Raw genomic sequence first — 16,781 nt, 5'->3', positions numbered from 1 at the left:
TGGCTGCTGTACCCTGACCGCTAGTTTTTGTGCAGCTCCTTCTCTTTGGGCTCCCCGGGATGCCCAGGAAGATTCCTTCCCTGTCCTTTGCTCCATGCTCAGATGAAGCTGGGATGATTTTTTTTCCTCCTTGGAAAGACCCGAGCGCTTTTCCTATTTCACATTCCTCTGATAATTCGCTCCCCTGACTGGGCTCCAGGGTCTGGCAGGAGACCGGAGCACCGGCAGGGTACGCTGCCCGGGGCAGCTGCCCTCGCTAGTGCCAGGACACCAGCCCCTCCATCTCCCCCCCGCACAGCAGGAGAAACTTTTTCCGCAGGAGCCCGCTCAGACAGGCTGCTCGGAGGGGCTGGGCTGCCTCCATCCCCCGCGGTTCCCCGGCCCGGAGAGGATCCAGCCCCGGACACCCCGCTCCGACCCTGCTTGCGGCGGAGGGCTCGGACCAGGCACCTCCGCTCCCCTCCCCTCCCCTCCAGCCCGGGTTGCCCCGCAGCCGCCCGACCCCCTCCGCTCCCGCGGCGCCTCGGCCGCTCCCCGCCGAGCTCCGCGCCGCAGGTGACCCCCCGGGGGAGGGCAGGGGCCGGGAGCGGCCGGGGGAGGGGGCGAGGGGCGGAGAGGCCGGGCTCGGGGGGTCGCTGTCAGCGGCGCCCGCTCGGGGCACGGCTCGGCACGGCACGGCTCGACAGCGCAAAGCTCCGCTCGGCTCGGCTCGGCACGGCTCGGCACGGCGCAGCGCCCCGCGCCATGGTCCGGAGCTTCCCCGGCGCGGGGCTCGTCCTGGCGGCGGCCGCGGCGCTCTGCCTCGGCGGGGCGGGAGGCAAGGTAACCCCCCTGCGGCACCGGGCGGCCCCTGCCCGCCCCCGCCGGCACCGGGCAGGGCGGCAGCGGGCTCCCAGCGCGGTGCGGACAGCGGCAAACCGGACGGGGAGGGGGTGCCCCGGGGCTCGGCGTGCATCGGGGAGGGAGATCCGCCGGGACGAGGGGAGGTACCGGGAGTCCCGGGACGAGGGATGCAGCAGAGCTGCCGGGAGTCCCGGGAAAAGGAATGCAGTGGTGCCCCCGGGACGAAGGATGCGCCGCGGCTCCCGGGAAGGAGGGATGCCGCGGGGCTGCGGGGCGGGGGCGGCCGCGCTGCCCCTTTGCCCGGGAGTGCGGGCTCCCCTCAGCCCCTGCCCACTCGGGCGGCGGGGTTTGGGCTGGCCGGTGACTCGCCTCGGAGTCCAAAAGGCACCGGCAGCTGCAGACACGATGCTGCGGGAGCCTCTTTGGATCACCCTCTCTGCTTCGATACAGCCAGACCCGAAATCCTCTGCAAGCCCCGTGGAAACCGATAGAACAGCATTTGCAGCAGAAATCAGAGCACTTGCCCAAAGGTTTCCCTAACAAGGGGCAGCCTGGTGTAAGGACCCCAAACCAACCAGCTTGTGCTGTGTTACTGTCCCCATGCTCTCCGGTTTTGTGCACCTCCGTCTGTGGTACGGAGAAGCAGGTAAACAGTGCAAATACCAGCTACGCCTCTCAGGACAGAGATGTTGGCATAGGCTGGGAGCCACTGGGTGAGCACTGGGGGAACCAGAGCGGTAATGGAAAGGCAGATGAGGGAGCACAGAGTACCCCACAACTAGGAGCAGCTGCAGAGCGAACAGTCGCTCTGTGCTTTGGGAAGGGTGAGCAGTCCTGGTCCCGCTGAAGTGCGTGGGACTTTTCCTGTGGACCCTGATAGGAGCAAGATTTGACACTTCTGGTAGAGATTCTCAGATCTATAAAACATGAGCCACTACACTACAAGAAAATAATATTCCTTACATTGATGTCTTTTGTTATGTACGTGTGTGTGTGTGTGTATATATATATACACACATATAAAGAAAAAATGTGGGGTGTTGCTTTCCCTGGTGGAAAACAGCATTGTAATTCTGCCTTATACACCAACTCACTGCCACAGCACATATGAACACAGCAATGACTTTGTGGTTGAAATGATGATGTTTTATCTCACTCCGGTATCCTAGTGAAGATAGCTACAGTGAGAACTTCTTAATTAAGCCATGTTTCTGGCACTGGAGTACTAAGTATTAACTTTACAAAGGTGCGCACTTAAATCTACCGAATTGTATGGTTGTGGGGTTTTGTCTTTTGTTTCTCTTTTAACTCCGAATTGCATTGCATAACCTGCAAGCTTACCCTTTCCTGTTGGGTTTGTTACAAGAGATGAACAACTCTCTCATCCAGCTGCATACTTCTCTTACTAAACTACATAACTTGCTTGCTGCCCTAAGTTATTACATCCTTCCTCTGCTAGTTTTGTTCTAACTTTGCCTGTACAGCCATGAGGTGGACCAAGAATTAGCTGTGTGGTGTGCCTTTGGGTGTGAGTGGCAACACTGGGACACTGAATGCATTGGCAAGCTGTATTATTTTTGCTGGATTTTTCTTTTTTCTATGTTTCCTAGCCAACTTCTGTTGTTCTCTGACTCTGAAATCAGGACTGTTTGATTTCCCATCAGGCAGTATCTGAACTAGTTAAGTATTGACCACCAGCACTACAGAAAAGAATCTGCCTCCGTAATGAAGAAGCAGCAGCCTCCTGCATGCTTTCTCAGACTTGACTTCTTGCCATGTCAATTATTCTTTTGATCACATGTTGTCTGTAGTCTCTTAACATGCAGGACAATTTATTTTGCAGAATGAAACTTAGGCACTTTCTATAGCTTATCTTCCTAAATGCGACAGAGTGAAATCCGTGTGTGCAAACAGGCGCATGTGTACATCTCTTGCTCCCTGTTTTTGTTATTTTTTTGAGTAAGTTGCACTTGCTCTTCGCTCATCAAGGACTGCACTATGCTGCGTAGGCTTCATTATTTTTATCTTTTTTTGCTACATTCTGATAGTGTTGCTATGCTAGTAAAAAAATACACATCCCACTCTAAGTTGGTGGTTCAAATGTAGTTCAATTTAGCACTTGAAAAAAAGGTACTCAAAGATTTATGAAAAACTAATTGTCTTCTGGTTTAGAGGTAACAATATAAAAACATAACAGAAACTCCCTTGGAAAGGGCAAATCTGCAATGAGGTGTAGGAAACCAAATTGTTCTTTTCATCCAGGAAGGTGGTCTCTGCCAGAGTTGAGGAACTTTGGGATGCTGTGGGGTAGCATGAATGTTTGAAACATGTTTTGTGGCAAAGTAGAGAGCTCTCTGGAATCCTTCACTGAGTGCTTCAGCAATATAAAAATAGGAGTTAGATCAAATGAAAGAAAATTTGAAGATAAGGTATATGATGTTTCCTCCTGCGTGTCTGTATCAGATGGAACAAGATGTGCAGATAAGTGCCTTGTTTATCCTGAAGGAAGAATGTAAGCCTGATGAAAGAATAACATAGTCAAAATGATGTCTCTGTATGTCCATAAAATATTATCTGTTTAATCAAATCCCTATGGAGGAGGTCTTTATGCCAGTGCCATCCTTCATCTGGTATTCTTCTGTTCACTTGCTGGCTTAAAGAAAAAAATCAAGCCTTTCTTGTTCCTTTCAAGAGATCTTAGCGATCCTAGACCCTCTAGTGAAAGTCTTAGTCCTGCTCCCAGTGAGGACTATGGCAAAATTCCTGCTGGTTTCAGCGGGAGCAGGATCCTTCCCAAGATCAGTGAAGGATTAAAAAAAAAAAAAAATCAACTACTAAAATATGCACCTCAATTAGCAAAGAATGTGGCCTGATTAGTAAAGTGTATGAAATTTCAGCTATTAAATTCTACGGCCCTGATCAACAAAGCACGCTGCACAATTGGCAATGTATCCAGAATCTCAACTACTGTACTAGTCTCCTGCCAGATCAACCAAGCATGCAGCTGAATCAGTAAATTATGCAACTGGAGCAGCAAAATATGCACTTCTGATTGGGGGGGGGAGGATAGGGAAAGTCTCAAATGTTTTAAATTGTCACACAATAGGTCTGTTACTGGTCAGGCTCTGCCTGAAGAAGAGTGGAAGCAAAATACATAACTTTTATCAACCCTCTCCAGACAAATGCTGGACTGGAAAAGTATGTTCCTCAAATGGCTCAGTGTCTGCTAGCAGCAGCCTTGTTCTTTACCAGATGTACTGCACATCTGGTTCCAATCCCAGATGCTGCCAGGTGTGGGGGTCATTTTAGTAACACACTAACGGGATTTTTAGGTCCAGGTAGCTTTTGCTTTATAGGTCACTGCAAAGCACTGTGTATGTACACCAGACTTTCTGTCTCAAGAAACAAAGCCAATCAAGACAAATAAGGCACCTTCAAAGAATCTGAAAGTTTTGCTGGCAATGAGCTTAATATCTATCGATCACTTCGCAGTTTGTGAAAGTACTCTATGCTTTAGGGGTAGAAAAGGATAGGTCTTTCCTATTTTCTTTATATCTTTATTAATTGCCGTAGCTGCTTCCTATTGTGTTTACAATGTACCTTGGCAGATATTTACTGTGTGGAGAGTTTGGATGTTTGGCCGCTTTGGGGAACAGCTCTATTCATATATCCTGAAGCAGTAGAACTGTTTCTGCCTAGCTTGTGCGTATGTGCTTAAAAATAAAAATCTAGCCACAGTAGCTGGTTCTGATCTTCAGAAGTTGTTTTTGCTTTAAATTATTGTTTTTGTTTTGTACAGAAGACCTGCAGGTTGTCCTATTTAATAAAGATACAGTTTCAGGATTTCTATAAACTGCTTTTTTTTAATGTCTGAAAGTAAACTGTGTTACACAGCTTGTGCTCAAGGAAGGTATGAGAATTGCTTTGTTTTATTGCACTGTTCACTTTAGTACCCAGAAGTCTGGAACATTATTTGAGTCTAAGAAATATCTGGGGTTTTTTGTTTTTTTTTCTTCTTCCTAATCCACTACACTTGGTACATAAAACTGGCTTGCATTGAACTTCTTATTTACCAAATTTCTGTCTCATTTCCAGGTCAGTTCAATGAATGATCCTATTTAGTTCTTTTTCCTGTTTAAAATATTTCCTACTGAGTCCAGAGCAGTGCCCTTAAAACATAATTGATTTGGGTCATTGAACCTTTATTTTTCATGCATGTTAGTTTGCATCCCGCCACTGGTCTGACTGGTATTTCAATTAGAAAAATGCAGGCGGATTTCTCCTAGAGGCTAAAGTTCATGTAGAGTCTCTGGCAAAATAAGATCCTGGAGTATGTATCCTTGGAACTGGGCAATGATTTGTAACTTTTTTTTAATTCTCTGTCTGGCCAGAATGTTGTAAATTTGGCGCTCTCTTGTTAGCTTCACGCTAAGCAGCAATAATGTCCACAGTGTTTTAGTCCTGATAATTCTAATTACTGAAGCACTGAAGAAGCTGAAAGCTGAGAAGATGGATGAGGCTGGCCTCAAGTCCTGCACAGCACATGGGACTCTCTCTTTGTAGAGCTGAACCATAATTCTCTCGGTTGCCAAGGCCAGCAATGGAAGCAGCAGCCAAGGTAAGAGAAGTAAGCCTGTGGCAGAAGATTTCTGGAATGATGTGGGTAACCTTTATGCAGAAGGAGCTAAAAGAATGCAGTACCACTAGAGATGCCAACCATCCTTGGGATGAAAATGCTGAAGTAATTTTTGATTCTTTACTATCTAAGTAGGTTGAGGCAAACAATCCTGTTGCACTGGTTTGAAAAGACCCAGCAAACAAACTTCCCTGGCGTAACCACCAAACAATTACTATTCTCCCCATCTGCTTCTTTGCATGATGGACCAGCAATGGTGGTAAAATGTTCAAGTCTCTTCCTTCCTGCCTCCCATTCTTCTTAAAAAAAAAGAGAACTCATGGCATGTTTGGTACCAGAGAGTGGCTACCCAGCAGTAGTGTAGCTAGACCAGGTCTGGTGTATTAACTCTTCCCATTACACACTATTGTTGTTACAAGGTCAGTCTATGCGCTGTTATTGCAGGTCAATAAATAGTAAATATTCAACTTGGTGTTTAGATACTTCCTTGAGTATGGGAAGTACTAAATAGAAAAATAATCCTCCTCTTCTTGTATAAACCCATGGCAGGAGGAAGGTGGAGTATGGACAGGGCACTATAGGGTCTTGTATTAAGATGTGGAGCAATTATACAGCAGTAGGGAAAAACCTTACTTGCAGCCTTAGTTCTCAAACTCAATCAAAGAACATTATGATTCATTCCTCTAACAAGCTCTCAGCAGCAAATGGTTCATTTTGAATATCCTTGCTCATGTCATTGCCAATGAAAAGGAGGTTCAAATTTTGAGAGGAGAAAAGGCTAATTTGCCTAAATTACCTTTCTAGAATTCTTGGGCCCTACTGGAGCTCACAGAAGTCATCTGGGACTTTGGGAGGATTTAAATCAGGCCATAAGCACTGCTGGCTTGTATTAGTAATGATGTACACTGAGGACAACATCTGTATTTGGGTTTGGGTGGAGTCCTTTCAAGGTAGAAGTGTTGGTAATACTTTTACAGCACCTTTCATCAGAGGATTTCAGAGTTTCACAAATATCTAATTACAGAAACTATTAAATTATGTGAAATCCTTGGTCCTGGGGGAGTACAGGCAGCACCATTACACTTCAATATAAAGCAGGAGTGGGTGGTGTTCAAAGTGGCAAAACAAAAGCAAATTTGCCACATGCAAGCCATAACCTGCTGTGCTATCTCACTTTCATCCAGTATTTTATTCTTCTCATTTCTTTATATTAGCAGCCAGGTTGCAACATCAAACCACCTAAACAAAATGGGCTGGTACAAGCCTCCATTCAGAACTACCATCAGCTCTGAAGAAGGAAGTTCACTGACCTCTTACTGATCTGTTTCTGTAGTGTTTGCGTTTCATTATTCTGTTAAGGAGCAGAGGACTGTAGCAAGGGTTGGGTGCCAAGGATGCCAATAAGGACAGCTTCCTGAATACAGGAGATCTGGGATGAAATGCCTCTGAAAGTCCAACCTGATCCAAATCCCAGAAAGATGATTGCTCAGTCTTTCCAAGGAGGGTGTGTCTGCTCTGTACCATACTCAAATTGGGATTAGCAATGGGAGATCTAATCCACTTGTTCTACCCAAATCCAGCCCTCTCCTAGTTTGGTTAGTAAATATTCTACTGTTCTGAATGACTGTTTAAGTTTTTCTTAAAGGGATTTTTTTTTCCCCCCCTAGATTTGACTTAAAATATGGAGCCTTTACTGTTAGTACTGAGGCTTGAAGCCCAGGCTGCCCATCCCCTTATCTTCCTGCCTGTATTATAGATCTGCATGGGTGGGCAGTTCAGGTGAAGCCGAGACCTCACTATTTGAATACAAGGGCCCCAAGGAGCTGCTCATCCAGACTAACTTTGAATGCAAGCTTAGCAGGCTGAACACTTTGATTTGCCTCTAAAATCAACAGTAACTTATTCCAGGTTTCCTGGCTAAAACTCGAATAGGGAAGAAGAAAGGATGTCTGCAAAACAGATTTCTTTGGAAAAATAAACGGCTCACTGGTAGGGACTCTGTAACAACAAACTCAGTGCTTAGTTTTTCCTCTGGCTGCAGTATCTGTGATACTTTTTTCTGCTTTCTCCCACACCCTCCCTGCTGTGCACTCATGGTCTCTCCTTATGTGTAGGCAGTAAAGTAAAATTTACAAGCATCCTGCTCTCTGAAACCCTGGCAAAGGCGGAGCCTTGGAAATTTCCCTTTGCAGAGTGCACAAGGGGAGACTAATCCTGGAACAACGAGGTGGGGAAAAGCGCTGCTGTTTGTATACCATCCAAAACTAAGGATGTGCATTCAGACCATAACAGACCTCTGAACGGCCAGCCTCAGCTGTAGCAATGGCTCCTTTAGAAACCTAGTTAAAAATATGGCATGAAAGGGAGAAGGGTTTTGTTTGTTTGCTTTTTAAGGATCACTATCCATGTCTTCTGCATAAGCCCTCTCACCTGCTAGTGACATTTAGTGAAACAACGACCTGGTTCCCGAAGAGTTCCAGTAACAACTCTGCAGCATGCTAGTGGCGATCCAGGATATTTGCAGGTTTTGGCTTTCACATGTGGAATGTTTCCTTCTCCATATGTTTGTACAATAGACTGCCAACATGTGAAACATCTGATGTGTCTGGATGAAACAATAGGGTCATGCAGCTGGAAATCCAAGCACAAACAGCTCTCTTTTTTGCAAGGCCAGTTTACACATATATGTTTATGGTTTATTTGCCTTTAAAGATCCAAATTTATTTGCTGGGAAGTGGCCAGCAAAATTTGCATGGTATTACCTTTCAGTTCTCCTTTCTCCTGTTTCTGGTACTTTCGAAACAAAACAAAGCATTTTTGGGCACCTAAGCTGCATATGGATTTCATCATTTAAATCTCCCCAACATATTTGGGAGGTTATATATGTAAGTTAATTTGGGAACACTAGTTTTACAGATTCCTATGAACACACGTAACTGGCTCAATGGACTTTTATACTGAACTCTACAAGCAAACTTTTACTGCAGTGCTATAGCTTTTGTTTTGTTATATATTTCATCTGGTTACCAAGCAGATCAAACAATCTAACCATGTTTTCTGCTCTTTAATTTGAGCTGCTTTGGCCTGTTCAATTTATAGAAAATGAAAACCAGATCTTCTGGAAACTCCCTCGTCACCCCTGTCAGTTCCCACCAACCCTATCGTTTACTGTTAATTTTTTTCTATGGTGTGTTGTGTACACTTTGTTAATGAGAACTTGCTCTAATAGAAAAAAGACCTATGTGGACCTATTAAAACTCTGAAGCAAATGACCATGGCATCTTGAACTCTTCATTACACTGCCTTACTTTTATTTACGATGGTCTCATCATATTCATGATTATTTGCCTGAGGAGGCACTCTAAATGATGCCTTTGTTTCTCTTTCTAAAGCTTTACATTTTTATGTTTGAATGAGGGTATTTTCTGCAAAAAACCCACCCCTAGAACAGGCATAGCAGCTTTGTATAGATGTAGGATCTTATCTGATATGGCATCTTGCATCTTTGTTGGAGAATCTCTATTTGTCTGTTGAGTGTCCAGTCACAAGAGTTAGCTCTTCCCCCCCCCCGGATTAGTCTGAAAAGGCCACAAGAAAAAGCTGGCTGTTGATGTGAATTCTAGCACTCCCTGGTGGATGTTATCTTAGGCTGTACGCTTCCTTAGCCAGAAAAGCTAATGTTGGGATGAAAGGGGAAACCCAACGTTCAGCCTGCTCTAGTAATGACATCTCGCTTGCGTTTGTTGCATGAACATAGCACGATAAATTTATGAGATACTAATGACAGGTTTCTGCTTAAAATAGTTCTACTTTACAAATGTAACAGTTATAGTCCCTAAGGGAACACTGCCTAGTCAAATGGTATTTCCAAGCACTGGATTTGCATATTTTAAATAGATTTTTCAAATAATTTCATAGAAAAACAATCTGGCTTTTGTCCCTTTTAGACAAAGATGGGAAGGAAATGAATATTGCGATGCAGGGCTGCAGTGAAGGATGAAGAAGAGTTGAGAATAAGACCTGGCACTTAGTTTCCAGTAAAAGCACCTGGATGTAAGAGTATCAATGAAATTAAAGAAAAAATTAGAAATGTCCTATGCCTTGGCCTAGGTCACTTCCACAGCATTTCACACTCCTACCAATATTTTATCCACTTCATGAGCACGTCTACACCTTGGCATACAACAATTACTGAGTAATCGGTGAATGCCAGGGTTACTCCTCTGGTGGTAACTTCAACCTGGGAAGCTGTCAGGTACCAAAAGTTCCCATAAACTGCCAGGCTGCTGCCAAGCCCAGAAGAAAACTCCTATTACTTGTAAGAATTTCTACCCTTAAAAATGTAGATCGAAGAAAGAACTGGATAAGGAGAGAGAACTCTGCTTAGCCAGACTTAGATAGCTGTAACTTGCAAGACTTCTTGATGAATCCAACTCAATCTTAATTAAAGAACTGAAGAGCAAGAATGGTTTTATCGTCTTTTCAATACCCTGAGATTTCACCTATGAACCTTGAGGTGGCTGAGTTAGCCAGTAAGCCTCTTGAAGTCCCACCTTTGCTGAGAGGGGGACATTCTTTCAGAGGGCTGTTAAGACCATTTCTAACTTCTGCTCTGAATTCCCCTCTGCAGGAAACAACTCTGGCTTTTGTCTGCAGAGGAAGACAAGCCAAATGAGCCAGCAAAGCCCCAGAGCTGGGTGATCTTCATTCATGGCCTTACATAGAAATCTTGCATCAGGTACTCAAAAAATCTGCGGCTGCTGCAGAAAATTCTGCTCATTGCTCATAACTACAGTGTAGGTTGGCATCTCTGGCCTCATAAGGATAAACTGGTTTTGCCTCTCACCTGAACCTCCCAAAAGCAGCAGAGCATTAGGCTGCCTTTCCTCTGGTTGCTCTGATGGCGAGTACAAAATGTCAAGTTACAATGTATGCCCAGACTGCGTATACTGCTGATCATGCTATGGAAAGCTGCGCTGTTCCATGGGCGATTGTTCGGAAAACAGCCTCTGTTTGTGTCTCTGGGAACAAGTGGTTTTTTGTACGGAGAAAAAGGCATTGCATCTCTGGAGTTACATGAGGAGGTCTGTTGTTCTCCACAGAAACTGGAGTGTGTTGCTGTGCCTGGTGGTTGTCGGAGTGCCAGTGTTCGGTTTTTTCTGATTTTCCTTTTCCCCACCTCCTGTTCTGGGAGAGGATCGAGCAGGAGGGATGGTGACCTCATGGTGCAATTATGTAATCTGCTTGAGGCCAGGTATCAAAATACACTGCGGCTCTGAAGCTGGGACCTCGCCGTGGCTGGGGAGCCTGGGCCTCCTGGCTCTAATGAGATCGTTGACCTTCTCCTGCCACTTCTTCTGCAGCTGCTTTGATTCATAGAGATTTGTTGTGGCCATGGCCCGCCTAACTGTTTGGCAAGCTGCTGTAGGAAATGCTGCATCTAGAGGCAGGCGCGAGGAGCTGGCCTCAGAGATCCAGAGCAGGTGAGGATATCCTGAGCCCTGCCAGCCTCCTCCCATCCTCACAGAGCCTACTTGCCTTTGTCTAAGGGTGTGCAAACATAACCATCCTCCCTGATTTTTTATCTCCCCAAGAGGCAAGGAGAGGGTTCTCTGTTCTCCAGTGAACTAAAGCGGCGCCTTCCAAGCAATCTTGTAGCGACGCCTGAGCTCAGGGCTCAGCTGCAGCAAAGTCACATATGGGAAGAATAAGAGAAAATAGCATGCCTGCAGTCTGAGGCATATTTGGGCCTCCAAGTCCTGAAGTCTTGTTCAGGCTTTGCATTCTTTGCTCTAATTGCTGCACTGCATTCCTGCTTCCCTCCCTCTTCTACCATTATTTTTCTTTTTCTCGTCTCCTGCAGCAACAGGCTTTCATAGTCCCCTTCCTACCTGTGCATTTGTTCTCTTCAAATGTCCTGTATACCATTAAAAACAATAGAAAACTTGGTGATAGGTGTGAAAAAAGGGCTTGTAAAGCTGCCCAATGTGTGCCAAGAAGGAATATGAGTCGGGTTCTTTCCTGAAAACGGGATTTGCAGAGTGGAAATGTCACATCCATAACCACTTTCACGTGGTGGAACTGCTGCTACCCACTACTGAAATAACAGAGCATCTGTTAAAAAAATGCAGTTTTGGTTTTTCTTAAATCCAGCAGGTTGCACTCACTTCAAGAAATATTAGATCCTTGTTTAAAAACATGAGTGCAACTGCTCTGAACAAATAAATATATTAAAAGCAAATGTGTGCTTGGCCCAGTTTCAGGGTCCTGCAGTTGAACCTTGCTCAGTGCTCGTTTATGTAAGTTTGCTCAGGGAACAAGAAAAGAATACAAAGTGTGTGTGCAGGTATATGCAGGGTTTGAGTTGGGACAGGGTTATTGGGAAGGTGAAGGAGATCCCTTAGCACTCTTCTGGTGATCAATCTGAAAAAAAATCACAGTTAAGGACTGGAAAAAGGAGACAGGGAGAATGCTCTCCTAATAACTAAGCAAAGTCTCGGCAATTTTTATTATATTCTGTCAATCCCATGTCCTGATCTACATCTGCCAGGTCTGTTACCTTTAAGCATCCAGAGATACTTGAAAAGTTGCCCTAATACGGGACAAGAGCGTCTCCTTTTGCTGTTGTCCCATGCTTTAAACAGCAAGGGCAATTTATGGCAGACGGGGAAATGGTGATTCCAAGGCACTTCCAGGAATTCTTGTACTGCCAGGTGGAAAAATAGGTTAGATGTGCTGCTGCTGTATCTAGTTCATGCTAATGAAAGCAAACCGTGCATGCAAAGATGAGCTGAAAATGCAAAATTAAGTAGAGCGCTAATTTTATAAAGTCTCCAATTAACATTGTCCTCTACTTTGAAAAGAGTCCTACCAGCTTTGATCTCTAAATCGGTCAGTTAGTGAAGCAAATGTGGTCACTTCTTAAACTAATAGACTGGAGTTTTATATCTATTCCTCAGACACTGTATTTAACAAGCATTCAAAAAGCTCAGAAATACTGTCAGAGGAGAACTTGGGGCTTTCGCTGGGAACCACAAGAATTGTACTTCTGGTAGCTTTACAGCTACTTCCAGCCACATCAGCAAGTAAAGACTTCCCTATACTTTGTTTTTCCCCCTTACGCTGGGGCCGTGGAATGACCACTTTCCCTTTTTCCTTCTCCTTTTCTTTTCAAATGTCCTCATGAGTCTGAGTGATCTTTAACTCAGAATGAACCTCCTATGTTTGGACGGGAGAAGGGGGGAGTAACCGAGATACCATACCTCACCCTGCCTGTTTTGAGCAACTGCAAAGATGTTGGTGGAGCCAGAGTTTTAAAGAGGTCCCTGGGGCAGAATCAAACACGAAGGAGCTGGTGAGGTAGTCTCAAAGCGTTGCCAACTCTTTGAAAGAAACACACATGTGTGTGCACATGTGTGCATAAGATGTTTTTAATTTTGGAGTGGTGAGGGTTCCTAAATAAAGCTTGCTGGATTTTCACCCCACTGATACTGTGGTGAGCTCAGATGGCTAAATTTAGTCATCCGGACTGAACAATCTTGAATTCTAAGACTGCATCCGTCTCTGTCCAGAAGCTAATTGCATACCTCTATGGTTGCTGTTGAATCAGCTGTAAGCTGACAAGATAAGGCTACTATAGAACAGCCATATACTGCCTGCAGTCCTGTTCTAGCACCAGACAGCTGCAGTGGATTTTGTTTTTTAAATGAAGCAAAAAAATCTACCTGGGGAGAGGGTGTCTCTTTCCTACACTAAAAAAAAAAAAAAAAAAAAAATCACTGAAGGATCATTTATGTAGTGAGACTATTTTACAGGAAGGAAGAAAACATAAAAGAATCTTGTGATCTTGTGGTCAAAAGCACAGGATCATAACCAAGAGTTTTGACTTCAGAGTGATTTTTTTAAGGGCCTAAGGTCTGCATAAATAGCTTCTATCCTCACTTTCACTCATTACTCTGGGATTAAATCTTTCTAGCACCGTCTTCAAGCAAAGACCAAAAAGCCTTTTAACTTGGATAAGGAGATAATACACATCTGTTCCAGAAAAGACTAATAAACGCAGCACCTCTTAAATTTCACTCAGTTTGAAATGCAGGGGATTATTCCTTTGCTGTCATTTCTAAAAAGAAGTGGAAGTGACATTTTTAAGTCTTCCTGAAACTTGAAATACATGTGAGAAATGCACAGAACCTGAGATGTGCATAAGGCATTAACGAGGGCAAAGCGGGTTATGATCTTTGCACATCATTTCCTTGCAAGCGTGCAACTGGGTATCTCTATTAAGTGTGTGGCTTGGCCCCTGAGGATGTCTTGGATATTTAGCGGCTCCGCTGCGTGTCTCCAGTTTCCTCTGCTGAGGCTTTCACTCTGACTGAGTACGCACCAAGAGAACTTGATATTTCGTGAGTATGTTATAAAAGAAACTACCTTGGACAGGTGCCAAGCCAGAGAATCTGAGATTGTGCTCACAGAGGAATGACAAACATCAAGACAGGATGTCCTCTTTCCCCTTTGAAATAAATACACTTTAAAAATAAACAGCCTTTGGGATTGTGCATGGGATGCAAGCAGGATAGCGTCCTCTAGGATGCTGCAAACAGCAGCTCCTTGTAACCAGCATTAACGTAAATGAAGAAAATTTATCACTTCACCTTTTTTGGCTTCAGCAAAAACTATGAGCACAAATGGGTTGAGAGTATCCCTAGCTAGGACCTTGCATCACTTTGTTTCCACTTCGCTTCTCTTACATGTTTACAAGCTAAACCACCTTCTCTTACTAGCCATGTGTCACAGCATCCTCCCCACATTCCCTCTGGGCTCCCAGCACCACCTCATGCCAGAAGCATTTCTCTCTTGGAGGCAGGACAGAGAAGCTGGAGAAGCTGAGCCCTGCCTGTTTCTAGTGAGTCAGGCAGAGGCTGGTACCCATCGCTCAAGAGCTCTTGTGGGCCTGCTAGAGGCTGCCACGACCTGCCATTCGTGGCTTTTTGCAAGACCCTCCTGCAGGTTTTGAGCGTGCTGTAGAAGGGGTGAACGTGGCTTCGCTCCAGGGGAAGCGCCCTGGAGGGTCTCCTGGCTTTCCTGTAAAGTGCCGCGAGAACTTGTCCTGTCCTGGCAAAATGAAGAGCTTGCTTCTGTGCGTGCCTCTGCTCTAGCTCTAGTCTGGTGACTCCTTTGGCAGTAAGCATGATTAAAGAAAGGGTGCTAATTAAATTCTTCTCGTAGCAGGATTCCCTTAGAATGTGTTGATTCCCTGACAATGTTCCTACTGGAATAACGCAGAGGCTCCAGGGCTACATTTGTAGGAGCTGTGCAAGTGGAGAGAGTTGAGAGTTATATTACTCAGTTGATTATAACTGCTCTTTCCTGTGCATATACATGGTTGGGCCTTACAATAAACTCCCATCTGGCCAAACCAATTATTTTCCCCCTTTCCTGCATGGAAATTCTGCTTTTTGACTGCCATCTGCTTCCCAAGAGCAATTTGGTGTATAGCGTCCAGTTTGAAGAAATCACATACTGGCTTCATGCTGCACCCCTAAACATCAAGGGTCCTTTGAGAGAGACGCTGGTGTCTGCGGTGAGATTTCTGAATAATGGCTCGCAGTGACTTGTGGCTGCATCTGTTCCAAAACGACACAGCTGTCTGCTTAAGAAAAACTCTCAGGCTCTCTACAACTGCATCGCACACGGGTTTGTCGCAAACCTGCACTTCAGAGGGCAGCACGGCATTTGTCTCACCATTGGGGCACCGCTGCCAGAATTACCTACGAGGGACTAGCACAAGCTCCTGCCTTGTACTCCTTAGCCCTGCGTTTCCTGGTGCAGAGGCCTTGTAACTCCTTACATACGTGTATCTTAAGTAGCTCAAAGCTGATGCAAATATTAGCTAGTCATTTCTAGAGAGTCCAATTGTCAGCACTGGAGGAGGTAAGTAAGTGCGTGACAATGGGGCGTTTTTTAGTTATGGGCATAAAATTAAGGTTCTGAGTGGGCTGCATAGTGTGAAAAGGGCAAATGCAATGTCTTGGCACGTTCTGAAATATCCGACCATTGTATTTCTGCCCAAAAAGCAATAGCTGAGATTTGAGTTACTCCTTCTCTGCAACCTACTAAATGCTGTTCCCGTTATCCTGATTCAGAAGGGAGGTAGGGTACGTCTGACCACAGCGGGCTGAAGGTTCAGTTCAGCCCAACTGTTTTAAATATTTGGGACTCCTAGCCAGAGTGGGAAGTACTGAAAAGCAGAACAACAGGACTGGTAATCTGGTTCTCCCTGCTCATAATTGACCTAAGTGGTGTGGGCATATATCAAGTGTTGTTTTTAAAAAACAACCACCTATCATTTGCAAAGATTAAAAATGTGCCAAATTTTTTGCATGCCTCTGTCAAAAGCTCGTGAGTCTATAGCTTGCTGCAGAAGGGAACATCTGTGTCTAATCAATGAAGCTCAGCCTTCGTAATGGATGATTCAAATGAACTAAACAGTTTTGTCACTCATTCAGTCATGGATTATAAATTAATCAGAAATCCTTTCCCCCCCCTTGGATCTGTCTTGCATTTCCTGTCCCTTGTGGTTTTGTTTTTTTTTTTTCCTGGTCTCAGAGCAAGTCTTGAATCTTTTCAGTCTCCCAAGCCATAATAAATGAACAATTCCCCCACTGCCGTGACCTTTCAGCCATAATTCTGGAATGCACACATTGAATATATTCCCCCCCCCCGCCTGGGTTCGGGGATGCAGTGTACCTGTTGGGATTCAGCTAGATACTGCAGCCAACTGGTGGCCACGTGGCTCGTAGGGGAACAAGAGGCATTTGAGTTTGAATCCAAGACTCCTTGGATGTGCACAGAGTCTGTGAGATATTTCTCTTCAAATGATGCCAGATTCAAGTGAAAATGCAGGCAGGAAAGGGAGCCTATCCTGAGAGCGGGGGCGATGGATTTACGGGGGGATGCGCTTACCCATTCAGCACTTTGGTGATGAATCCCACAAGATCCGCTGAACCGATGGCTGCTGCTTTTGGGTGTTAACAAAGTCTTCTGGTAGTAGAGGTGGGGCTGCGAACGCCTCCAAGCGCCTTCTCAGTGTCTGAAAAAAGGCAACTAGATCAGTTCACATACTCCTCAAAATAAAATCTCAACCCTCAATCATTGCTAATTTAAGGAGGTTTGTGCCAATCTGTAATCCTCCCACATCCAGGAGGAGTGCCCTGCAACAGCAGCAGTTCTGGTGCACATTCTGGCTCCAAAATTGGGTATATTTTTTTTGTTGAAAAGTTAGGCATTATTTACTGTTTCTTGC

The 16,781-nt window shown here is 45.0% G+C and overlaps 1 protein-coding gene across 2 annotated transcripts in view; it reads left to right on the top strand.

Annotated features, from left to right (window-relative positions):
* Positions 1-624: 624 nt before the first annotated feature.
* The window catches only part of LOC104632589 (uncharacterized), a 35,441-nt gene continuing 19,284 nt past the window's right edge, over positions 625-16,781 (top strand). For both annotated transcript variants that reach the window (XM_075769658.1, XM_075769659.1), the window contains exon 1: positions 625-822. In XM_075769658.1, the coding sequence (XP_075625773.1) occupies positions 745-822 (78 nt within the window). In that variant the 5' untranslated portion in view covers positions 625-744. The remainder of the gene's footprint in view (positions 823-16,781) is intronic.

This window comes from Balearica regulorum, chromosome 17 (assembly GCF_011004875.1).
Source record: "Balearica regulorum gibbericeps isolate bBalReg1 chromosome 17, bBalReg1.pri, whole genome shotgun sequence".
In the NCBI taxonomy this organism is placed as follows: domain Eukaryota; kingdom Metazoa; phylum Chordata; class Aves; order Gruiformes; family Gruidae; genus Balearica; species Balearica regulorum.
The sequence above is the reverse complement of the archived record's forward strand: the minus strand, read 5'-3'. Positions and strand labels throughout refer to the sequence as shown.